General features: G+C 39.0%; 1 protein-coding gene across 2 annotated transcripts; it reads right to left on the reverse strand.

Annotated features, from left to right (window-relative positions):
• Positions 1-1280: 1280 nt before the first annotated feature.
• On the reverse strand, positions 1281-24277 carry MED6 (mediator complex subunit 6). 2 transcript variants are annotated; one of them, XM_015071713.3, is made up of 8 exons: positions 24134-24277; positions 19032-19191; positions 17678-17769; positions 15626-15708; positions 15161-15269; positions 12914-13029; positions 2275-2302; positions 1281-1690 (listed from the first exon to the last, which is right to left on the reverse strand). In XM_015071713.3, exons 1-8 carry the CDS (start codon positions 24153-24155, stop codon positions 1560-1562), a joined length of 741 nt encoding a protein of 246 aa, XP_014927199.1. In that variant the 5' UTR covers positions 24156-24277; the 3' UTR covers positions 1281-1559. The 2 variants fall into 2 exon arrangements, with proteins under 2 accessions (XP_014927199.1, XP_014927198.2); XM_015071712.3 differs by lacking the exon at positions 24134-24277 and adding an exon at positions 20270-20558.
• Between the last annotated feature and the right edge of the window lie 2923 nt (positions 24278-27200).

Raw genomic sequence — 27200 nt, forward strand, 5'->3', positions numbered from 1 at the left:
AACTGTTGGGACCTCATCAAAATAAGAAGCTTCTGCACAGCGAAGGAAACAATCAGCAAAACTAAAAGGCAACTGACGAAATGGGAGAAGATATTTGCAAACAACGTATCAGATAAAGTTAGAACCTTAAAGGGTTAGATAAAAGTTGAGAACTTTTCAAACTCAACACCCCCCAAAAAATAATCCAGTGAAGAAATGGGCGAAAGACACGAACAGACACTTTTCCAAAGAAGACATCCAGATGGCCAACCGACACATGAAAAAATGCTCAACATCACTCATCATCAGGGAAATACAAATCAAAAACCACAATGAGATACCACCTCACACCTGTCAGAATGGCTAACATTAACAACTCAGGCAACAACAGATGTTGGCGAGGATGCGGAGAAAGAGGATCTCTTTTGCACTGCTGGTGGGAATGCTAACTGGTACAGCCACTCTGGAAAACAGTATGGAGGTTCCTCAAAATATTAAAAATAGAACTACCCTATGACCCAGCAATTGCACTACTAGGTATTTACCCAAGGATACAGGTGTGCTGTTTTGAAGGGACACATGCACCCCAATGTTAATAGCAGCATTACCAACAACAGCCAAAGAATGGAAAGAGCCCAAATGTCCATCAATGGATGAATGGATAAAGATACACACACACACACACACACACACACACACACACACACACACACAAGGGAGTATTACTTGGCAAAAAGAATGAAATCTTGCCATTTGCAACTATGTGGATGGAACTAGAGGATATTATGCCAAGTGAAATTAGTCAAGAGAAAGACAAATATCATATTCACTCATATGAGGACTTTAAGATACAAAACAGATGAACCTAAGGGAAGGGAAGCAAAAATAATACAATAACAGGGAGACTCTCAAATATAGAGAACAAACAGAGGGTTGTTGAAGGGGTTGTGGGGGGGGATGGGCTACATGGGTAAGGGGCTTAAGGAATCTACCACTGAAATCATTGTTGCACCATGTGCTAACCTGGATGTAAGTTATAAAAAAATGAATAAATTACAGAAAAAATAAAAAATGAAAATAACTATGCACAAAGAAACTTCACTGTTACCGTATTTATAGGGGGAGGTTTTTACCTTTTCTTTATCTTTCAAATTGCAACTTATTGTTTTACTACTGAGAAATGCACAACTAATATAAGAAAATAAGCTTAGTTACTCCTTTCACATTAATCCTTCGTGTTTACAAAGTGCATGTGGAAATATTTCAGCGAGAGAAATAAGGGGAAAAAGTCATGATAAAGCGATTTATACAAATACTTTTATTTTGTTTTTAGATGTATATATAGCAGTATACATTTGAGTAAGGAAGCTGCTCAAGTCTAGTAGGGGAAAGGTTACAAAAGATACATAAAAAATATTTATCAAAAGCATGAGGATCCTTACATCCTTCTTAAAGAACAAGCACATTCTGTACAAATGGAAGGGTCGTGACAAAGAATTTTAAAGTTCAAGAGCCTGTCACGGTAATGAGGTATCAATAATGGACAAGAGGAGTCTTGCAAGCTTCTCTCTGACCAGTACTCACTGAAGCCTCATTCGTTTTTCCGGGGGGCCTTTAGTGCTCACTATCTGTTGGACGTTCTTCGTGGTCTCCTTTTCCTCAGATTTTACAGTTTCTGGTATAGGTTCTGCCTCTTTCTTTGTCTGATCCACTAGACATCAAAAGCAGACATTTTTTGGAGGGAGAGGAAGGTGGAGGGATGAGATCAATTTAGACAAAGGTCATGTGAATGGTTCAGGCTCAAGTTCAGTTAGAACTGCTGCTTATCTCAAATGCTAAATTTAGCAGTTTCATCAGGCAGACGTAGAACCCATTTACAAACCTAAAAACCTGATAACCCAAGCAAATCTGTGATAGTAGACAAAAACACAGGACATTATGCATAAACAAGATATATAGTCTATCCCAGGCTGAACACATAGTTCAATATCTATTTTCAATGATGAAACAGAACAGCTTTTTTTCACACTGAGATATGAACTAAAAACAACTTCAAATCACCTCATCTTCTCCACACATCCTCAATACTTACTCTTTCCACTCCAATTAATCTTTCAAATACTAATATGACTACCACAAATCACCATCTTTTGGCAATTCAGCAGATCTCAAAAATTAGAAGTAATGAATTACCATGAGAGAGTCTAGAAGGACAAAAGGACCACAGCTCATCTTACATGCTATAGTTGTTAACTGAGTTTTATTTCAAGTTTCATAAGAACATCAGGAACATACCTGGGACAGGCTTTTCTCCAGACTTTTGCTATAATTTAAAAAGGGGGGGGAGGGGAGAAAACAGGGCAGGTTAGCAAAATTTTCTTCTTCTTGACGTCGTAATTCTTATTAAAATTATACCTTCATTCAAATTATATTAAAATTGACTCCATAAAGAGAAACTACTATTCATGTACCATAAAAAGTAAATTTTTCACTTTCTACTTATTCTCATGTTCCAGAAAAGACAGAAGTAGAACAAAAGAGTCAAACATAAATAAGTTTCCCTTGAACAGCCCTCTACCTCTGTACCCAGGCTATAACGCTTTCAAAAAGTAGCTAAGTAGAGAGGTCCCTGGGTGGCTCAGTCGGTTAAGCGTCTGACACCTGGTTTTGGCCCAGGTCATGATCTCACAGTTCATAAGTTCAAGCCTCACATCGGGCTCCATGCCGACAGTGCGAAGCCTGCTTGGGACTTCCTCTCTCCCTCTCAAAAATAAGTAAATAAACTTTAAAAAAATTAAGAAAAAAAGTAGCTAAGTAGAATCCAATGGGAGAGAATAATGGAGGCTTTCAAGACTCCAGAGGCTTATTCGTTTAGGGGACACGAACTCAAAGAAAGCAAATGAAATATGGATCAACCCTCCAACTTTTAAAGTTGGCAGGTACGGGAAGCAAAGAGGAAAAAGGTATTTTCCTATGAAAGTAAAGGCTTCTGATGAGAGTACTATTAAAAACCAAACAATAGGGAAAAAAGGATGAGGTCATCATGAGTCAGGAACAAAGTAAGATCCTCCATTGTGCACAGCAGTTCTTTTATCTGATTATGCTATCGTCTACCTTTTCCTATTTCCCAGGTTAAATGCTTTAAAACTTTTCTCCTCCTTCCTCCTCAAGGTTCACAACCTACCCTTCACCTGAAGCCAATGGCTCTGTAGTCTATGTTTTTAACCTTTTTTTTAACGTTTATTTATTTTTGAGAAGAGAGAGACAGAGCATGAGCGGGGGAGGAGAGAAAAAGAGGGAGACACAGAATCTGAAACAGGCTCCAGGCTCTGAGCTGTCAGCACAGAGCCCGACATGGGGCTCAAATTCACGGACCGCAAGATCATGACTTGAGCCGAAGTCGGACACTTAACCGACTAAGCCACCCAGGTGCCCCTGTAGTCTACGTTTTAAAAAACAGATGTCAACAACCCAAGTTCCCTCCCATCTAACTACCTTCAAACTTATACCCTTACCTATACACACACGTTGCTTTATAGACTTCTCTGTCATCTCCAAAGAAAATGTTCTCTTCGTTTTTAAAGTTAACGTCTCCAGGCATTTTCTGAATTTCTATGCCCTCCCTAAGCTTTCTTATCTATTCCTAGGACTAAAGATGACCAAATTTCCTGATATCATATGTTCCAGATTCATGCTGCCAACTGCCTACTAGCCCATCCCAACTGCAAGTTCTGGGAACATTACACTTAATAAGACCAAAACGGAGCTCCATACTATTATCCATTGTGCAGAAAAGATTAACATAGAAGGCTTGAGGCTTCTACGTTTGAAAGGCAAGGGTGGCCTTTGTTGATGACTAGGAATTTGAATTTTGGAAAGTTCTCACCATTCTGATAGTGGTGGCTCATTGTGCCTAGACTGTACAATGTTGTTCATGCTGAACATTTGCTTTCCTTCCAGGCATGTGAATTTTGGTATGAGCTAGAGAGCACCTATAGGATGATCCCCCACCCCCACCCCACCCAAAAAACACTGGAACCAAGTCTCTAATGGACCTCTTTGGGCAGAAATACCACACACGTTGCCTCATTTTCATTGTTGAAAGAACACATTTTGTGTAACTCCTAATGAGAAGGAGAGGATATAAGGAAGCCTGCACATAGGCTCCTCCAGACGCTACTTGTCTTTTTCACCTGGCTGTATATCCTTACTATGTCACTGTAATAAATCTTATGAGTCCTTCAAGCAAATCTCCAAACATGAGGGCGTTATGGGAACCCTCAACACACCCACATTATCACATATCTTATGAACACATTAGGAATTAAACATGTCTAAAGTAATCTGAGGGAACAAATAGTTTTTCTTACTTTACTCTTTGTTTTAAAACAAGAGAGGAAATATATGGCACAACATTGAGGAAATGAGAAATTGAGAGGGGTTTTCTTATACTCCTAGCACTGAACCATTTGAACTATACTGGACACTGGACTAGATCTGGACACTGGAATAACATCCAATGCACTCTCTCTCAGCTTTTCTAGTGAATACTGTCAAACAAACTAGTAGGATGTGGTTTCAGATAGGAAAATAGAATGGGGGCACCTTTCTGACAAAATCTGATCAAGTAACCTTATGATAAATCTAGTTGAAGTAATATACTATGGTGTTCTAGCATCTTCTGAAAACAGCATTGAAAAGACATTCATCATAAAAGGCCCTGAACTCCCATCACATCAGTATCAGTGTAACTCTCAGTAGTAACACAAATTAAAATATGGAAAAAGGAGTTCCAGCAAAGTAGGCAGGACTTTTCTAATATTCTCCTGAGCACTTTCATAGGGGCAACCCAGCAGCTCAACTGTCAAATAATGGATAAGTAGGAGTAAGTTCTGAACTACAAATAGTTCTGGGAGACACAATGGGTAAATAGGGAGCTCGTAGGAAATTTCAAGTAAACCAAGTATCTATTTTCTTCTCTCGATGTAAGGAGAAATGTTTTGGGTAGAAGGAGCAAAGGGAGGAACAATTCTAGAAAAAGCCATCTTTCTCCTAGTTCTGTTACAAAGAGTTGGACATACTCTCTCTTTGGGAGTTGGCTTTGGCCCTTGGATGGTTAAATGAAAGGTGGGGTTCTAAAAAAATTTTTTTAATATTTATTTTTGAGAGAGAGAGAAAGAGAGAGAGAGAGAGAGAGCAAATGGGAGAGGAGCAGAGAGAAAGGGAGACACAGAATCTGAACCAGGCTCCAGATTCTGAGCTGTCAGCACAGAACGCAATGTAGGGCTCGAACTCATGAACCACGAGAACATGACCTGAGCCAAAATCGGACACTTAACCGACTGAACCACCCACACGCCCCAGGAAAGGTGGGGTTCTAGAAAATGACAACTGAAGTATGACTGTAGCTAAACCTTTAAAAGAAAAATGTAAAAAACTCACTGAAATGATATGAAGTCTACAACCTGCTTCAAAATAATTGGGAGGAAATAGAGAAAGAAGACATAAAACAAGCCTGGCTATGTTTGATAACTATTAAAGCCAGATAACGGGTACATAGGGATTTTGTTTGTAATTATTCTCTTTACTTTTATATATTATCTTAAATTTCTATAACTTTCTATAAAGCAAAGGTTTTTTTTGTTTGTTTTAAGATTCAAAAGTCTTTGAGTTTTCTGCATTGTCCAGCCTAGCTCATCAGGATAGGACAGCACATGGGACTTAACAGGACACCCAGCTAGAAAAAAAAAAAAAAAAAAAAGAGGTCATTCAGCTGGAATACCTCAGATCCCAAACACAGCAGTAAGCTACTGAATATTCTGGTGGTTGGTCAATGAAAATAGAATGCTTAACAACTAAAATTTAAACCCCTAATATTTAAACCACAAATCTGTTTCTTTTCCTATATTCTGAATTTTGGTTAACAATCAAAACCAAGTCTAAATCTAAGCCTGAAGCCTCAGAATTATCCTTAATGCCAACCTCTCCAAATCCAACCACCAAATTTGGGCAATCCTAAATTCAAATATCTCTTGAATCTATCTTCTCTCTACAGCCACAGAATTAGTTCAAGCTCTCCACAACCTAGCTTCTCTGATTCCAAACATCACCTTTTCCTAAGCATCCTCTACATTGTTAATGGTCACCTTCATAAAACTATACTGCATTACTTCCTTGCAACTTGTTTTGTAACATTTAATGGGTCCCGACTGCCACCATTCATAGTTCTCAGCTAGTCAGTGGTAAGCACCTAGAAGATGAGGTACAAAATATTTCTAGGGCACCTGGGTGGCTCAGTTGGTTAAGCACCTGACTCTTGTCATGATCTCATGGTCATGGGATCAAGTCCCAGGTGGGGCTCTGGGCTGAGCATGGAGCCTGCTTGGGATTCTCTCTCTCCCTCTCTCTCTGCCTCTCCCCTGCTCATGCAGTCTCTTTCTCAAAATAAATACATAAATACTTTTTTAAATCTTTTTTTTTTAAAAAAAGATATTTCTCAGGGCACCTGGGTGGCTCAGCCGATTGAGCATCCAACTTCAGCTTAGATCATGATCTCATGGTTCAGGGGTTTGAGCCCCATGTCGGGCTGTGTGCTGACAGCTCAGAGCCTGGAGCCTGCTTCAGATTCTGTGTCTCCCTCTCTCTCTGCCCCTCCCCTGCTCATGCTCTGTCTCTCTTTCAAAAATAAACAAACATTAAAAGGAAAAAAGATATGTCTAAACTTCAAGAGAGCATTATTTAAAAAAGAATATATAAAAATTGACACTGCTTTGGTTTGTAGTGATGACAGTTCAAATAATTCAAATAACTTAATGTTTAAAATAGCAAATAAATACTGGACTATAAAATGAACCATAAATTCCTTTGTCCAGCATACAAAATCCTCAATCTAACGCTAACCATCTTTTACGTCTTGTATTCCATTACTCTTCCCCACCACAATCACATAGGGTAATATTTAAGGTATACAATTTGATGAGTTTGGACATACACATACACCTGGGATACCACCACCACAATCAAGGTAAACACATCCATCACTTCCCAAAAGATTCCTTATATTTCTTTGATTTTGGGTTTTATTCGTGTGCTAAGAATACTCGACAAGACATCTACCTTCTTACCAAGTTTTTAAGTGTGCAACACCATATGGTTACCTATAGGCACTATGTGGTACAGCAGATCTCCAGAACTTATTCATCTTGTATAACCGTAACTTTATATTCATTTAACAACTCCCTATTTCCCCCCCTTCCTCTGTCCTATGGCAACCACCATATTTTCTGCATCTGTAAGTCTGACTACTTTAGACACCTCATATAAGGGAATCATATAGTACTCATCCTTCTGCAACTGACTTATTTTACTTAGCATAGTGTCTAACAGGTCCACCCATGACGATGCAAATGGTACAATTTCCTTCTTTTTAAAGGCTGAATAATATTCCGCTATACGTATATACCACAGTTTCTTTATTCATTTATCTGTTGTTGGCCATGTGGGTTATTTCCCTACCTTGGCAACTGTGCACAATGCTGCGATAAACATGGGGATGCTTCCAGCTCAAACTATGCTACAAAGCTGTGGTTAATCAAAGCAGTGTGATATTGGCATAAAAAGACACATACATCAATGGAACATAACAGAGAGTCCAGAGATAAACCCACAAATATATGGTCAATTAATTAACAACAAAGGACCAGGAATACACAATGGGGAAAGGACAGTCTCTTCAATAAACAGTGTTAGGAAAACTGGACAGCCACATGCAAAAGAATAAAAGTAGACCACTATCTTTTTTGTAAATTTTTTTTAACGTTTATTTATTTTTGAGACAGAGAGAGACAGAGCATGAACGGGGGAGGGTCAAAGAGAGAGGGAGACACAGAATCTTAAACAGGCTCCAGGCTCTGATCTGTCAGCACAGAGCCTGACGCGGGGCTCAAAATCATGGACCACGAGATCACAACCTGAGCCGAAGTCAGATGCTTAACCGACTGAGCCACCCAGGCACCCCAAAAGTAGACCACTGTCTTATACCATACATAAAGATTAGCTCAAAATGGACTGAAATCATGAGACCTGAAACCATAAATATCTAGAAGAACACACAGGCCATAAGCTCCATGACATCTGTCTTGGAGATAACTTTTTGGTTTTGACACCAAAAGCAAACACATCAAAAGCAAAAATAAACAAATGGGACTCCATCAAACGAAAATGCTGCACAGCAAAGGAAACCATCGACAAAATGAAAAGGCAACCTACAGAACAGGAGAAAATATTTGCAAATCACATATCTGGTAAGGGGTTATGATCCAAAATATATGAAGAACTCATACAACTCAAAAGCAAAACAACGAAACAAAAACACCAAACCACCCAATTAAAAAATGGGCAGAGGAACTGAATAAATATTTTTCCAAAGAAGCCATACAACTGGCTAACAAGTACATTAAAAGGTGCTCAACATTCTAATCATCAGAGAAATGCAAATCAAAACCACAATGAGATATCCCTTTACACCTATTAGAATGACTATCATCAAAAAGACAACAGATTACAAGTGCTGGTGAAGATGTGGAGAAGAGGGAACACTTGTACCCTGTTGGCAGGAATGTAAACTGGTACAAACAGTATGGAAGGAAAACAGTACAGAGGATCCCTTAAAAAATTAAAAATAGAAATACCAAATGATCCAGCAAGCCCACTTAGGAGGATATATCCAAAGAAAATGAAAACAGGATACTGAAGAGACATCTGCATTCCCATGTTCACTGCAGCATTACTCACAATAGCCAAGATAGAGCAACAATCTATAATCAAAAGATGAATAAAGAAAATGTGGTATGAAATTGAGTCTTTTCCAGCCACCAGAAAGCAGGAAATGCTGCCATTTGCAGAAAAAAAGATGAACCTTGAAGGCATTATGCTAAGGGAAATAAACCAGAAAGAGAATGTGAAATACTTTCACATATAAATGAAATCTAAAAAGGCCAAATTCGGGGGTGCCTGGGTGGCTCAGTCGGTTAAGCATCTGACATCAGCTCAGGCCATGAACTCCCGGTTCATGAATGTGAGCCCCACGTTGGGCTCTGTGCTGACGGCTCAGAGCGTGAAGCCTGCTTCAGATACTATCTCCCCATCTCTCTCTGTTTCTCCCCCACTTGCACTGTCTTTCTCTCTCTCTCTCAAAAATAAATAAAGATTAAAAAAAATTTTTTTAATAAATAAAAAAATAAGGTCAAATTCATACAGAGTAAAGGATGGTTATCAGTGGCTTGAGAGAGCATTGGCAGGAGAAGAGGAGTATGTTGGTCAATGGGTACAAATCTCCACTGATAAGTTCTAGGGATCCGATGTACAGCATAGCGGTTATAGTTAATACTGTATTATACATTTAAAAGTTGGTAAGAGTGAATCCTGAATGATGTCACCACAAAAAAAGAAAAGGTAGTTATGTGACATGATGGAAGTGTTAGCTAATGCTATGGTAAGTCACTTTGTAATACAGAAGTGTACCAAATCAACACACTGTATACCTTAAACTTACACAATGGTAAACACTAGTTATATCTCAATAAAGCTGAAAACAAAAAGTTTATTACCATGTATTTTTTAATGTTATTATAAATGGGATAGTTTTCTTAATCCTCCTCAGATAGTTTGTTGTTAGTGTACAGAAATTCAACCAATTGAGTGTTTATTTTGCATCTTGCAACTTTACTGAATTCGTTGATTAGTTCTAACCGCTTTTTAGGGGAATCTTCAGAATTGTTATGTATAAGATCTGTCAGGGATCATGTATAAAGACAATTTTACTTCTTTTCCTACTTGAATGCCTTTTATTTCTTTTTCTTGCTTAATTTCCCTGGCTAGAACTTCCAGTACTGTGGAGAGTGGGTATCCTTGTCTTGTTTCTGATCTTCAAGGAAAAACTGTTTTTCACCACTGAGTATGTGGGCTGTGGGTTTATCACATATGGCCTTTATTACATTGAGGTATTCCTTTTATATCCATTTTCTTGAATTTTTTTTTATCATAAAAGGGTGCTGAATTTTGTCACATGCCTTTTCTGCATCTGTCGAGATGATCACGTGATTTTTAACCTTTGTTCTGATAATGCAGTATATCACAAGATTCATTTCAGTATGTTGAACCATCCTTACATCTCAGGGATAATAAATCCCACTTGATCATGGTGTAGGATTCTCTTAAGGTGCTGTTAAATTCAGTTTGCTAGTATTTCATTGAGGATTTTTGCATCTGTGTTCATCATGGATACTGAACTGTAGTTTTCTTTTCTTGTAGTGTCTTTGTCTGCCTTTGGTATCAGATTAATGCTGTCCTCATAAAATGAATTTGAAAATGTTCCCTTCCTCTTGCAAATGTTGAAAGAGTCTGAGGACTGGTGTTAACTCCCTTTAAATTCACCAGTGAAGTCATCTGGTCCCAGGCTTTTCTTTGTGGAAAGGTTTGTGAGAACTAATTTAATCTCCTTACTTACTTTTGGTTTGTTGAGATTTTATGTTTCTTCATGACTTAGTCTTGGGAGGTTGTACGTTTCTAGGAATTTCTTACAGGTTTTCCAATTTTTTCTTTTCTTTTTTTTTTTTTTTTTAGGTTTTCCAATTTGTTGGCATGTAATTGTTTATACAGTCTCTTACGATCTTTTGTTTCTATCTCCTCTTTCATTTCTTTTTTTTTTTTAACGTTTATTTATTTTTGAGACAGAGAGAGACAGAGCATGAACGGGGGAGGGTCAGAGAGAGGGAGACACAGAATCTGAAACAGGCTCCAGGTTCCGAGCTGTCAGCACAGAGCCCGACGCGGGGCTTGAACTCACGAGCTGTGAGATCATGACCTGAGTCGAAGTCGGACACTTAACCGACTGAGCCACCCAGGCGCCCCTCTCCTCTTTCATTTCTAATTTTATTTGAGTCTCCTCTTATTACTCTAGTTAAAAGTCTGTCAGTTTTGTCTTTTCAAAACAACTCTTAGTTTCATTTTCCTTTTCAATTTCTTTGCATTTGCTAACTTGTATGTGAAAATTAAACAACATACTCCTGAACAACTTAGGGGTCACAGAAGAAATCAAAAAGGAATTCAAATCTGGAAAGAAATAAAAATGAACACACAACATACCAAAACTTATGGGATGCAGCAAAAGCAGTACTAACAGTAACATTTATAGTAATAAATGCCTACATTAAAAAGAAGAGGGGCGCCTGGGTGGCTCAGTCGGTTAAGCATCTGACTGACTCTTGATTTCAGCTCAGGTCATGATCTCACGGTTCACAAGTTCAAGCCCCACACTGGGCTCTGTGCCAATAACACAGAGGCTGCTTGGGATTCTCTCTCCCTCTCTCTCTCTGCCCCTCTTGCTCCCCTGCTCTTGCACACTCTGTCTCAAAATAAAAATAAACTTAAAAAAATTTTTTTAAAGAAAAATTTTAAAGATTTTAAAATTTTTAAAAAAAGGAAAGAAAGTTCTCAAATAAGCAATCTTAAGTTTACAGCTCAAGGAACTAGAAAAAGAAGAACTAACTAAGGATTTCTGGTTTCTGAGAAATCTGTCCATGAATTAATATAGCCATTAATGTGTCCATTAATACTCTTTCATGTTTCTGGTTTTGTGTGTTCTATCCCCATTTTCTAGATCAGCATTATCCAAAAGAAATATGTGAACCACAAATGTAAGTTGGTAGTTACATTTTCAAACAGAAACCGATAAATTTTATTTTTTAACCAAATATATCTAAAATAGCATTTTTTCAACATATAATCAATATTTTAAAATTATTAAGATATTTTACTTTTTCTCCCTAAGTCTTTGAGCCCAGTATGTATTTTACACTTCCATCACAGCGCACCTTAGACGATCCATGTTTCACATGCTTGGTAGTCACATGTGCCTAACGGCTGCCGTTCTGTGCATGTCTAGGTGTTCTTCCCCCACCCAGCCTCCCTCATAAATACTATATACTCACTGAACAAATGGTCAACGACACCTCATCTACACTGTCATGGGTACTCAGAGTCCTACAGACACTACATTTGTTTATTTATTCGAAAGACACAATTTATCTCCAAATACAATTCACAAGATTTCCTGCGCTGCTTTCCACTCTGTCTTCTGCTCCCTTCATCACATTACCATTCCAACAGCGCACTCCTCTCACACAAGGAGGGTCAGAGAAAGGGAAACAGTAGGCCTGTTTTAAAGTTATCTCAAAGTGTGAAAAATCTCATTTAATCTAAAACGCACCTGAAAATCTTAGTCCCCCAACCTTGTGTACACACAGCCCTGGTAAACACCTGTATGAACTAAGACTAACCAGAATAACATGTTCACATACCTACCTCACTTCAAAAGCTCACTTTGCTATTGCTGTCAAAACCACCCAAAATAACAATGGAATTCACATAACTAAATCACCATTATAACTCTATTTATTACTACTCCTGCTTCCTCCATTTATTATGCCAAACACTCTACCTTAAATGTTCTTTTTATTACAAAAGTTTTAACTAATCTATCATTTAAGGACTTAGATAGCTACCACATCAGGCTGAAAGGCAGCAGAGTAAAAACAACATGTTTCAGATTCTAGTTTAGATACCATCTATGACACTTTCAGCAACCTTTGAACGAGAACATTGTGCATACGCAGTCCTTAGTTTGTGAGGATTCAAAGAGAAAATAAACTTAAAGGCACAGAACAGTGTTAATTACAATCCCTTTACCTACTTCTTCCACTAAGTCTTTGAAAACCTTTCCTTTGATTCAGATACGATTTTTCGCCAAGAGACCATTTTTTAATTAATGAGGAAAGTCAGTCTTTTTAGGTCACATCTGAAACAGTTCTCGATTAAAAATAAATACTCCAGGAAAAAGTGTCAAATCAACATTAACCACATGCATTCTCATTACCTGCACAAATTTGGGTGGAAATTTCTGCCTAAGGTCCAGGAGCAAAGCATCCACACGTTGTCTCTGAAAAATAGAGCTTGGTTCCTCTTTCCTTTTGGCTTTAGGTTTGACTTTATCTATTAAAATATGAAATCCAAATCAAAACACTGCTTAATTAGTTTGGTGTCTTATATTTTACATACCTTTGTCCACCATGAATATACTCAAATTATCATTATTTTTAATGACTGCTATTCCAAAGACCATCCCCCCAAATAAATTAAACACAACATATACAAACAAGTGTTCTAACTCTCCCTCTTAAATGAAGTTAACATTTTAACATTTAAAATGCTGACTCCTCCGGCACCTAGGTGGGTCAGTGGGTTAAGCATCTGACTCATTTTCGGCTCAGGTCGTGATATCATGGTTTGTGAATTCGAGCCCCACGTTGGGCTCTGTGCTAAGAGCACAGAGCCTGCTTGGGATTCTCTCTCTCCTTCTCTCTCTGCCCCTCCCCTGCTCTCTCTCTCAAAATAATTAAACAAACTTCAAAAAATATTTATTTATTTATTTTTTTTTTCAACGTTTATTTATTTTTGGGACAGAGAGAGACAGAGCATGAACGGGGGAGGGGCAGAGAGAGAGGGAGACACAGAATCGGAAACAGGCTCCAGGCTCTGAGCCATCAGCCCAGAGCCCGACGCGGGGCTCGAACTCACGGACCGCGAGATCGTGACCTGGCTGAAGTCGGACGCTTAACCGACTGCGCCACCCAGGTGCCCCCAAACTTCAAAAAATCTTAAAAAAAATAAAAATAAAAAAATGAAAAGGTGATTCTTTTAAAGATACTTCAGTTTTGGTATGTAAGCATACATAGATATTAAGAATTTTAAGGCTGGGGCACCTGGGTGGCTCAGTCGGTTAAGTGCCTGACTTTGGCTCAGGTCATGATCTCACAGTTCGTGAGTTCAAGCCCCACGTTGGGCTCTGTGCTGACAGCTCAGAGCCTGGAGCCTGCTTTGGATTCTGTGTCTCCCTCTCTCTGTCCCTACCCTGCTTACACTCTGTTTCTCTCTCTCAAAATTAACGTTAAAAAAAAAGAACGAGAATTTTAAGGCTAAAGTTTTCCATAATTACCTAAATCACAATCCAGAGTATTAATTTGAAATTATCTTGTGTATATCTTAAGTATATTAAAATGGTCTTCCCACTATACCTACTAGCTACAAATGGAAATGCAACATTCACAAACTCAAGTTACCATACTCAATTATAAAGACTTAATTCACTGGGAAGGGCAGGGGACAGGACAAACCAAACAACAGCAGATCATGAAGAAAGAAAGAAAAGAACCTGCAAGAGAATTTCTGAAATCAAACGTGTGTGGAACTTCCTCAGAAGGTTAAGGGTATTGAGGCACTGTCTCTCAATGAAGAGTTCCAGATAAGTTTTATTGCAAACATTCCATTATAACAGGGGCAAACAGCTCTGGGGAGAAACTTTCCTATGTCAAATGTTGCCACCTGCACCTACTATTAAGAATAAATACAACTGATGGAAACCAATTTGACAATAAATTTCACATATTGAAGAAAAAAAAAGAATAAATACAACTGTATCTGAAAGATCATTTGCTCCATTTAAAGGCTGAATTCTATTTAAAAGCTACTTTTCCCTCAATAACTTATTTTGAGTTGCTACTTCTCAGAGAAGGAAATTTCAAGTATAGGTATATTGCCATAGACACATTTCCAGGAGTACTTTTATTGTAAAATACGGTGCAGAACAAGTAGCAGATTAGCAGCTATGGAAACTAGGGGACCTGGGTAGGTAGTAACATGCAAAGATCATTAAACAGACTGGCCATCTGGAAATAGGCCTATTAAAGCATCTCCCCTACTTTGAAGACTGGGGATATTTAGGTTCCAGATTTCAAGATGACTCAACAGTTAGGTAAGCAGGATACATCATCATGATTCATTCCAAACACTGATTATCCTCTATATGTTCCAAATATTTTAAAACCTTGAATCAATTTATAAAAGATTACCAGTTACCTACAGATTAAAATTTACATCTGTTCCTATGGGAAAGCTATTATTACCACATCCAGTTACAGGAATCATAGCTAGGACAATGCCATCATCCTATGAAGTCTTCCTATGTAAAACACACCTAGAAATCAATAGCCATTTTCCTAAAGAAAACAGCTTCATTCTCAAAACACCAAAAAGAGTTCTTATGAGGTCCAGGTATTCTACCCACCTTGTTCTTCATGATCTTTGAAGTGCCACCAATAACCTTTGGAAGGATGATATCGACAGTAGGACATAGCTTCATCAAAAGCTGACTGAATGCCATGCACTGCAGTGAGCTTGTAAAAAGAAAACAAATTCTGAATTTCTCATTAGATCAACTAAAATCTCCAAAGTAAACACCCACAAAATATTACATATGCAAAGATAGTAATTTTCTGGTGTTTTTCCAGAACCCGAATCACTATAGAGCTGGGCTGTGATGTATACTTTTAACACGGACTTGGCCCATAGTAACCAATGTTCAAGATATTCTGATAGTCAACCCTTCATACCAACCTACACGAGAAAGAGAAGGAGAAGCTTCTGTTGGATTCCTGGATACTTGATTAAAAGTTGATTGATTAAAAGTTTTGATTAAATATAGCTTGATTAAAAGTTTTGTTTAGTGTTTCAAGAATGTGAAGATACTTACCACCCTAGAGTTTATAACTGACCCCAAGTCTGGTGCCTGATAGATCACTCCAGCAATGATATAGTAATCAGCCAGTGGGATAACTAAAGCAGTGAAAATAAAAACATTCATGAATACAGCTATGCATACAAACTGCTAAATAGATTTTCATAAAAAGAACAACTAAAATTTGCTATTTTTCCATATTAAAGCTTAAGGCATGGTTTGGCAATTCCCATTTTTGTAAATAAATTTATATTGGAAAACAGCCATACTCATTCATTTATATTATCTAAGGCTGCTCTGACACTGGTTGAGTAGCTGTTACAGACTCCACGAGGCCCTCAAAGCCTAAAATATTTACTCTCTGGACCGTAACAGAAAAGGTTTGCAAACTAGAGCAGTGCTTCTCAAACTTGAACGTGACTCTGAATCACCTGAGCATCTTGTGAAAGTCAGATTCTTATTCAGTAGGGATAGTGCATTTTTAATAAGTTCTCAAGTGATCGAACGCTGCTATCACTCAACTACACTATGGAGAATAAGACCTTAGAGTGAGAGATTTAGGGCCCAGGGTGAAGATATCAGATGCACTAAACTTGCCACTGAAGGGACGCCTGGATGGCTTAGTTGGTTAAGTGTCTGACTTTGGTTCAGGTCATGATCTCACTGCTCGCGAGTTCGAGCCCCACGTCAGGCTCTGGGCCAACAGCTCAGAGCCTGGAGCCTGCTTCGGACTCTGTATCTCCCTCTCCCTCTGCCCCTCCCTCACTTGTGTTCTATCTCTCAAAAATAAATAAACAACAAAAAAAATTTTTTTAAATAAACACTAAAAAAAAAAAAAATTTTTTTTTTTTTTAAACTTGCCACTGTGCCCCATTCCTGGGTCCTAAAGAAGAAAACAGCTGCTAGTGAAGCTGGTACCACCTCTGTCGCTTCCATACCTTGAACCCTCTCATCATGGAAATCTTGTTCCTGGTCTTGCCTTTGTCTAAGGTTCTTTTTTCCTTGGGGAAGGGGCTCTAGATCATTGATTTTGAAATTACATTTGGATTCTTGATTCTGGAACCACAACTTCTTTAGCAAGTCATTCTTTGCTCAAGAACCAATACCAGGGTGCAGGTTTTTCCCAAATGTCTTGAAAAGGTTATCTAATGAGGAGATAAAGCTAGTCATGCCTAGAATAGGTGACTAGCTCTTTGATTCAAAGTCAAATCTGAATTCTACACCCTTCAGTATGATTTCTAGAGCAAGTTTATGTTTAGTAATAGAAGCCAGGTAAGAATTTTGGTTGAATAGGTCAACGAGGATTTTCAGTTGATCCTCTATGAATTTGTAACAGAATTAGACTCAGTGGACTGAGATGAAAAATTACTTAGGGCACCACACCAGAGGTTCCCAACAACTATACTCACAGAAGAGGTGGCTGCAACATAGCAAGTTGCTTTGTTAGTGCTTAGAGTTGTCCTTGGGCACGCTAGAAGACTCCTGATATCCAAGCATATGACTAGTGGAACTTGCCTTTTGAAACATTTCCTAAGTGGTAAATTTATGCCTGCTATACTACAGTGCCTAGACAATGTGTCTGTAACAACATGGTTACAATGGAAACCTCATTTCCTTCTGAGAAGCTGGAATTTTGGCAGGCAGACGATGTCCACATGATTAGCCTTCAAAAGAAATTGAGTATCAAAAGGCCTTCCCTGAGCAGACATATGACACATGTGCGTGGGGGCTGCTGGAGGGAGGATGCACTTGGTGAGGCCCCTCGCAGGAGGGAAAGCAACGGAAGCTTACACGTGGATTCCCACAGATCCCACTTGATATGGCTTTTTCCTTTATTCATCTGTCTGTGGATCCTTACTGCATTGCCATAACAAATCTTGATTATAACTAACATACCTAGATGCTGAGTCTGCTGACTCCTCTTAGCAAGGCACTGAACATGCAAATGGTCTTGGGGATCCCCCAAACAGACCCCAATCCAAAAAGATAAGAACATGTGGCTCAGAAAGTTAAGTAAGCCATGGCATTTTAAGAAGAAAATTATGCCTGAAGTCTACACATTTTTACCTTGGGTAGGGGACTGCCGCTGTTGCTTCCGAATGATAAAAAGAATGGGCTCTTGAGCATGTAGAAGGATGTATTCCACTCCAACCATCTGACTGAAAACAGAACACAGACACCCAGAGATCTATGAATGCCCAACAAACAACTGTGTAGAACGTTCAGATTATTATATAAAAATACAACAACATTATAAATTGGATTAAAACTGCCTATGTTTGATATTAAAAACTGGCTGTCCAATAAAACTGGCTATTTTCCCAGATAGGTGGGATATAAAGTAAGATTTGATTTTTAAACAACAAGGTTTCTCTATAAAAATTCATAATAAACTTAAATCTTAGCATATTCAGTCATAAAAGTACACTGAAGAGTGTACATTTCAAAAAGCTGCAACTAAAATAGCATGATGCTTCCTGAGATACATAAATATATGTAAAATCTAAAAATATACAGTACATGAAGACTATACATGTCTTGACCATATATTTCAACTCTATATTCTACTCAACTAGAAAACATCAAAAACCTTATCCTTCCAACACATTTAACCTGCCAGATTGCTTAAAAGCAACAAGTTGTTCTAATAGTTGTAAATATTTGCCTCATAACAAAAGTCATTTAAAATACCACAGAAATTTAATTTCATGAACCCTCTCTGATGTTTAATGATAGATTAAAAACTATATACACAGCTGTTTCAGAAACTTTTGTAATAATTCTTAATTATTTAGCATCCTAACTCTGAAGAAATACTTTGCAATTGTCAAGCACAAATTTTATTTGTCATACAAAGAAAAATCTACTATAAACCAGACTATAGTTTAAGACATTACATTCAATGTAAAAGAGACAGTAAGGGGCCCCTCGGTGGCTTAGTCGGTTAAGCGTCCGACTTCAGCTCAGGTCATGATTTCGCAGTTCATGGGCTCGAGCCCTGCGTCGGGCTCTGTGCTGACAGCTCAGGGCTTGGAGTCTGCTTTAGATTGTATCTCCCTCTCTCGCTCTGCCCCTCCCTCTGTCTCTCTTTCAAAAATATACATTTAAAAAAAAAAGAGAGACAGTAAGTAGGGTCACCTGGTTGAGGATAACAGTTGTATTGCTAAAATCACTAATTAGATCTGCATCTAAACCTAATAGCTGTATTTTACTAGACAGTAATATATGAAATTATACAGAAAAGACTTCCTAGGTTACAAGTGATTACTGATCATTCTTTTGCATGTCAAATTTGTACAAACCCAAACAAAACTCCAGTTCTTCCCAACTTCTACTCTGTACTCACTATCCATAGCTTGAAAGAACCATTCATTTCAAAATCTCTAACTGGCAACAATGCTATCTTCTTACAGTAACTTACTTTAAGTGTTCTAATGTAAGCCTCTGCATTTTGACCACTTCATTATTACATGTCCTGTCGTAGAAAGGATTACTTCTTTCTGAAAAGTAATCCAGGACACTTCCACTGTTCAAAATGGGGATCCAGGAACTGTCAACCCAAGAGATTCCCAGCAGATTATCTATAGGAAACAAAATGATAAAGGATGAGAAAAAAAGTAAAAAAGCCAATCCAACATTTATTATGCATCTAATGCAGGAAGCATTATGAATATAAGGATGACAAGGATCCTAACCTATACACTTTCACAGAAGAGGTAAGTGTGCAAGAAAGCAATAACAAGGTGACATGATAAGCGCTAAAATAAAGATATGAATAAATGTGTTATCAGAGCACAGTGGAGGGAGAATACTTTGTCTGAGGGAACAGTAATGATTTTTCACTGGGTGAGGAGGAGGTGGGTTTTAGCACTACATGTTAAAGAATAAACAGAGGTTCATCTAGGACAAAAAACGGCGGGGGGGGGGGGGCAAAGTAATTTCAAGCAGAGAGAATGCACATACAAAGATAGACCAATATAGAGGTAAGTGGTTAGAGAATAATTTGATTATGTGAAATGATAGGATATAAAATGTAGAAAAGTCTCAAAAAATTGGAAATCCTGAGTTTTGTTCAAAAATTGTCAGACAACATGCATCCCAAAGAAAACACACCCACAGCCACCAGTTTGAGATCTCACCAATTAGGCACAGAGAAATAAGTTAGGAAGCTATTATTACAGAGGAGATAATGAATGTAAAAGTTATGAAGCTAATGAGAAGTAGAATGCCCTTAATTACATACAATTTCATATTTTGGAATAGAATTAACTAATTTTTCAAAATGCAAAAAGAAAAACAAGACATGGTAAACAGAACTAGACAGCTTTAACTACTGAGCTTTTATTGGCTATTGATTGCAATAATGTTCCATATCATTGATCATACTAAATCCCATTAAGAGTAAGCCTGAACATCAAAATGCCTATTTAATACTGGTTAAAAAAAGGAAGAACTGAAAACTTCAACCTCTCTAAACGGTAATTGCTTCTGGCACCTCTGAAAAAAAAAGACCTAATCCAAGGCAATAAGCAGTTCTGAAGGAAATGAGTAAAATGAGAAAAAGTAATTACATAAAGGTAAAATGTGCTGTGTGTGTTGCAAAACCAAGGAAAAAGCAAACAGATGAAGTACATCAATGACCAAATAATCAGTACTGACCATTAAGATGGTTCATCATAACTACATCATGCCATAACCAAATATCAGGCCAGGAAATAACTTTTTCAGCAAAACATTTTTTTAATGAAAAGCAACTAAGGATAATCATTATTCTCAGCTTTAAACACTACAATCCAGTTATTAAAGTAGTTTTCTTTAAAGCAACTTTCTTACACATTTCTTTCTTATTTCTTTAGGAATGATTATTAACAAAAGCATTTGTAGATGGACAATTATAGGTTTCTCACATAATGGAACTATGTCTGTATGATGTCAAAATAGGTTACTGACAATAAACTGTTAAATTATTACAGATCATTTCAGCATAGGTAGAAGAGTAATTTGCAGAAACAAATGTGTAATTAGAGAGTCTACCTATCAACAATTATGGAGAGTCAATAAATATGGGCATGAGATAATGAAGACTGGTGGAAGGCAATGGCGATGCATGGGAAAATAAGGACAAATAGACATTCTTAGGGGAGAAAACAGACAATTTCCTGAATCATCAATTATAAAGTCAGAGAACTTAGGAACCAATACTCATTTAGGAAAATAATGATAATGAATTTGGCTTGGATATATTAAGTTAAAATAAGGAATCAGAATTCAGAAGGAATCATAAATGCCATCTGCTCCAAGTGACTGTTCAGTATATTTTCCCTATAATTTTCTTCACTAAGATGTATCCTGATCAGCAGTCCTATGTCATATTTTCCTCATTTGGTAAACTAAGCAAAGCTAAAAACCAGGCAAGTATGGCTTAGGAGACCAATACAAATGCAAAGAATATTGTTTACCGCTTCTGAACACTGACTTTGTGCCGGGCACTATTTTAACCACTTTACCACACAGAACTCAAAGAGGTTGATACTATATAGATACTACATAGTATCCATATGCTAGATTGTGTACATAAAATGCTTAGCACATTGTAATAACCCAATAAATGTTAATTAGGGTGATGTTGGTGGCAGTACCAACAATTTATTTTAAAATTATCATGAGTGGGGCGCCTGGGTGGTGCAGTCAGTTAAGCGGCCGACTTCAGCCAGGTCACGATCTCGCGGTCCGTGAGTTCGAGCCCCGCGTCAGGCTCTGGGCTGATGGCTCAGAGCCTGGAGCCTGTTTCCGATTCTGTGTCTCCCTCTCTCTCTGCTCCTCCCCCGTTCATGCTCTGTCTCTCTCTGTCCCGAAAATAAATAAACGTTGAAAAAAAAAAATTTAAAATTATCATGAGCAAATTTATCTCTGGCTTAATCAAGGCTGTTCTAGTTTGTACCTTTCCTCCCCTCCCCCCAGTTTATGCCTTTTTGAAAAACAGAGACTCCTTTTATTTTCAAAAAGGTGTGAGGTTAGTATATCATTTAAACAGTCACGCTAGGTTGAACTCATTTCAAATGTCAGTATCTCTCCAAAGCCTTTGTCTACTTCGCAAGACAAAAATAATGGCTTCTTTCTCTATGTTCTCACAGAAATTTTTACACTTTTATTAATACTCATAACCCAGAAATACAAACGCGTTCCCATTATATTTGACTTTTTAGATGACTGAGGCCATGTCTTGCTCATCAAGAACTTGCATAGGGCCAGATTTAAAATAGTCAGCAAATGTTAATTAATTTATGATTGAGGGCCAAGGACAAGTGACTCTACTCATCACAGGTTCACATACACTCCAGAATCCAAGAACGTTCACTTACAAAATGGTTAACTGAGATTAAGAGGGTGATATGTGGCTGAGAAAATATTACCTGTCCCACTTGAGGACTACCTGTGATCACACCGCCATGAAGAGAATACACTACTAAGTCAAACAAACTCCAACCACCTCCTACTACCTCCATTGTTACCACCCTAGTCCCAGCTACCTCGACATTTCCTTGTATTACAGGAATGAATTCCCAACTGGTCTTCCTAATTCTACCCTCGCCTTTCTACACTGTTCTCAACAGTCAAAGTGATCCTTTAAAAAAAGAAAGTCAGATTATGATCATCCCCTTTGGTGAAAACCCCCCAGTGGTGGTCTGTTTTACTCATTGGAAAAGCCAAAGACTTGACTACGGCCTACGATCCCTACCTATATGATCAAGCCACCAATTACCTTTCTGACCTCATCTCCTTCTCACCTCCTCTCTCTCTGCTTCAGGCATACTGACCTTACTGTTCCTTTAACACACCAGACATTCTCCCACCTTAAAGCCTTTGTAATGACCTTAACAAACCTAAGAAAAAGTAAAACATTGTGAAAGGTAAGTATTTGAAAACACTGAGGGACTAAGTGTTTCTCTTTTTTATTCAACAGCAAGAGAACATGTTGACATAGCCTAACTACAGCTCTCTATTAGCAAGTGATAAAATTAGGCACTTGAAACTCTCACAATGAAAAAAAAAACCATAAAAACACGGTACAGAAATGCTGAAGATCACTGGACATTCTGAGTAACTATAAATGAGAATACATTTCTATTAAGTGTGCTAGACCCCCATTTGGCTAACATAGAAAAAGGAATCTCAAAACACTTCCCTTTAAAAATCAGGTATATGCAAACAAAAATAACCCTAGGTGAAAACGATTAGGAACATATTACAGTTAGACATCTTTTTTTTTTATTCTTTTTTTTTTTAACGTTTATTTATTTTTGAGACAGAGAGAGACAGAGCATGAACGGGAGGGTCAGAGAGAGAGGGAGACACAGAATCGGAAATAGGCTCCAGGCTCTGAGCTGTCAGCACAGAGCCTGACGCGGGGCTCGAACTCATGGACCCTGAGATCATGACCTGAGCCGAAGTCAGATGCTTAACCGACTGAGCCACCCAGGTGCCCCTACAGTTAGACATCTTTTGAGGAAAGCCCTTTTTCTTTAATTGGCTAGGGGTAAGAGGGCTTGCATCTAGGTACAAAACTCCACTTCCTTAAAGGAAAAGTACACAAAGTTTCAAACGGAAGTAACCATAGATTCAGAGTTTCTTACAGGTGTAAGAAGTTTTGTGGAAGCCACCACCACAACAGTAAAAAATAAAGATATTCACGGACACTCTCTCACTCTCAAATTTTTCTCGTTCTCATGAAGAGTAACTTCCATGATACCTCCTCCCAAGGGGGAAGCTGGTCTGTTTGGAACGAAATTCTCACGCTTCAAGTTATATTTTCACTCTTTGAAATTCCAGAGCACAATTCCTAGGCTTCTTTCTTTTTCTTTTCTTTTCTTTCTTTCTTTTTTTCTTTCTTTCTTTTTTTTTCTTTTTTTTTTTTTTTACAAATTCAATGAAAAAGATGTGTGTACGTGTGCTGGGGAGAATGTATAGCCTAATTTACACGGAGATCAAATAGCAATTAAGGGATGTTGCCTCCCTGTATATATTCACTGATTCAACAAATACCTGAGCACCTTTACAGTTCAGTTGTGAAAAAGGACCGATCCTTGCGGTCAGTAATTGTGGTGTGTTCTACGGCAGGTATTAGAGACTCAAAAAGAAAATCTTCGGGATTCATGCCCGGGGACGCGTGGGGCGCAGTGTCAGGAATAAGGCAGCTCCCACGCCCAGTCCCAAGAGATGAACCAACTCACGTCATCCCACCTCTCGGCCCAAAGGCCACCCCTTCACCTGGACAAAACAGCCCCAGTCTTGTTGGAGAGCGTGTCTGCAACAACACTGCAGGTCTGAGGGCAAAGCCCAGAGCTTCCAACCCCTTCGTTTTGAAGCTTCTAAGAGACCGCTGAGAAGCTGGGGAGAACGAATTTCGCCAGATCAGAGCCTTGGGAGTTACCACAAACGAACCTGAACCTTGCCCTCGCGAGCTACAAACCCCCAAACCAGCTCCCAGCCAATCAGGAAACAAAGGGTAACAGGGCCGGTTACCTCGGATATCCACGGCCGCCATAATCGCAAAAGCGCTCGCGGGTTCTCTTTCCGGCGTGCAGTAGAAACGTAACAGCTCCGACAACGGAAGCGGCGCGAGGCTGACTGCAGGGACTGCGAGGAACGCCAGGCGGAGACTGCGCGGCCTGGAGAGCGGCCTGGGGAGGGGAGGGGCAGGGAGGAGGGGGCGGGGCTGGGGAAGAGAGGGGAGGGGCCGGGCTGGCAGGTGAAGGAGCGGGAAAGAGGTGAGGGGCGGCGCCGGGAAGTGGAGCGGGGCGGGGCGAGAAGGAGCAGAAGAGGCGGGGAGAAAGCACTACAGACGGAAAAAAGTGGGGAGGCTTTGAGGAAAATGAGATTGAGCCGAGTCCTGCCTCTCGCCAACCACTGAGAGATTCGAAAACTGGACCTTGATCTTTTGTGATCGTTAAAAAAAAAAAAAAAAATTCTGACCCAGAGGTTGGGGGGTGGTGCATCTTCAATTTTAAAAGGTCCCTGGGGTGTATCCAGGGGCTGTTAGATTTAGGAGCGAGTACGCCGTTGTTTTTAATCCTGCAAGTGTGGGATGCTACAGAACTAAGCGGAAACAATTTGAGACTCATTAACTTTTAAGTGACTAACCTCATTAAAAGTCTAAACCCATTAAATAAATTCTTAGGTGCCTCAGACAAAAATTTCACAAGACTGGAAATGTTTCTGGAGTGAGATATTAACATTAAAAGAAAGGGAATACCTCTTGGTCCCTGACTAAGGGTTTAGTGTCTGCATTCCAGGTAATCTGGGGTAGGAAGCAAGCCCATAGAGAGGGAATCATTCTGTGATAGGGGAAGCCATAGAAAGCCTCAGAAAGATTCTCAAACTCCAGTGTGGCCCCTTAAAAAGCAAGATGATGAGGGTATCTACAAGTAAGACACTGATGTGGAGAAGAGAACCCCCAAATCTAAAGGAGCCCTATATACAGAGATGAAGTGTGGGTGTATATATCTTCTCCAAAACTTAGATACTATGAGAGCTCCCCCAGAATTTACAATCCAGGAGCAAAGGGGGAGGATCGTGAATTTACAGGGATTTTTCACCTCATCTGCTGGGAATTCAAAATTTTTAAATCTAAGTAGGATAAAAATATACTGTATTGCTCTCTTACAGTTCAATTTTTGAACTGGGCTTTTATACCAGAGGTGGTATGTATATAAGTGTCCCAACAGAAGTATGCACTTGCACAGAACAGAGTTTTTTAAAAAATGGATTTTTCCAGGAGGAAATTTTCAGAGAGACTGGTGGGGGTCCTGGTGGAGAGGGCATTCCAAAAAGGGGGAACATCGTGTCCAATAAACAGAAGTGTGAAACATCAAGCTTTTGGTTTTGCTGGTTTTGTTTTCTGGGGTTTTTATTAGGAGAAAAGGGGATTAGGAAAAAGAAAACCAGAACATGGGTGTGCAGATAATAAAACACATGGTAATCATGGTAAGTCAGACCTAGGAGATCAGCCTTTATCTTGTAGCTGGTGGGAGAAATGTGATTGGGCTCTATTTTAGAAAGATTATTCAAGGAGGATGAGTTGGAGGCATTTACAAGATTCAAAGCAGGGAGTCCATTTAGAAGAAGGTTGCAAACTAAATCATGTCTACACTCATACAAAGGCAACAGTAGCTGAGGGAGAACGAAGGATTACAGATATTTAGGAGATAGAATGGGCAGGGAATCAATGACTAACAGATGAGCCTGATGAGGGAGAGAGAGAAAATAAAAATGATTCCCAAGATACTGATTTATAAGACTAGATGCCATTAATCGGATTAGGAATGACAAGTAACAAGTGAGTAGGTGAAAAAAGCGGTAATGATTTATTTTTGAACATGTCTATAACCATGTGCATGAAGTCTCTGCAGGACTCTCTGTACTCTAGGGTTTCTCAGCCCTCGCACGGTTGACATTTTGGGCCAGAAAATTCTCTGCTGGAGATACAGAGAGCTGTCCCGTGCCTTAAAGGATGCTTAGCAGTATCGCTGTCTTCTAGTTTTTCCCACCTTCTCAGGCATCTCTTAGAAGCTTCAAAATGAAGGGGTTAGAGGTGCCTGGGTGGTTCAGTCGGTTAAGCATCTGACTTGGTTTCAGCTCAGGTCACCATCTCACAATTTCGAGTTCGAGCCCTGTATCAGGCTCCATGCTGACAGTGTGGAGCCTGTTTGGGATTCTCTCTCTCCCCCTCTCTCTATTCCTCCCTTACTTGTGCTGTCTCTGTCTCTCTCAAAATAAATAAGTAAAACTTAAAAAAAAAAAATGAAGCGGTTGGAGGAAGCTCTGGGCTTTGAGCCCTCAGACCTACAGTCTACAACAAGACTGGAGCTCTTCCATCCAGGCCAAGGGATGGCCTTTGGGCAGAGAGGGGGGTGGAGTGACGTGATTTGGTTCATTTCTTGGGACTGGGCGTGGGGGCTGCCTTATTCCTGACATTGTGCCCCACAGGTTCCTGGGCATGATTGCTCAATGGAAATGGATTTATGAAAAGTGACAAGAAAACTCCTTAAAATCTCTCTTGACCTTAGAACAATGTAGAACAACTTCCTTTATGCTATTGTTCTGGAAATGCACACAATAAAAAGATACACACATGGTTATGTTTTGTGTGGTATCCTACCAGAAAAGTGTTCTAGCAAGTGTTAAATGTGTGGGTTTTTTTTTTCTCTCTCTCTCTCTCTTATTTGGTGAGGAAAAAGTCAGCTACTTCATAACATAGACCAAGACAGGAAATTACCTCAGAATTACTTAGGAGATATCTTTGAAAAGTTACCCTAGAACCTCTGAGAATGGTCCTGATGGTCCAGGGAGAGATATGGTACCAAATATTTTGTTGTTTAAGGGTTGTGAGAACATCTACACCACCCTTCATGGAAAATACCAAAACCTGATGTGGGCAGCAGCTCAAAAAAATCTGATTACTAAGAGTTCAATACTAGAATCCCAGATAGAGAGCACAGATAAGCTTAGCACAGAAGAAATAGAATCCTTCCAAGAACCTCTCCTTGGATTTTTATTCCCATTGCAGGACAACAGCCATGTCTCCATGAGG

This window comes from Acinonyx jubatus, chromosome B3 (assembly GCF_027475565.1).
Source record: "Acinonyx jubatus isolate Ajub_Pintada_27869175 chromosome B3, VMU_Ajub_asm_v1.0, whole genome shotgun sequence".
Lineage (NCBI taxonomy): Eukaryota > Metazoa > Chordata > Mammalia > Carnivora > Felidae > Acinonyx > Acinonyx jubatus.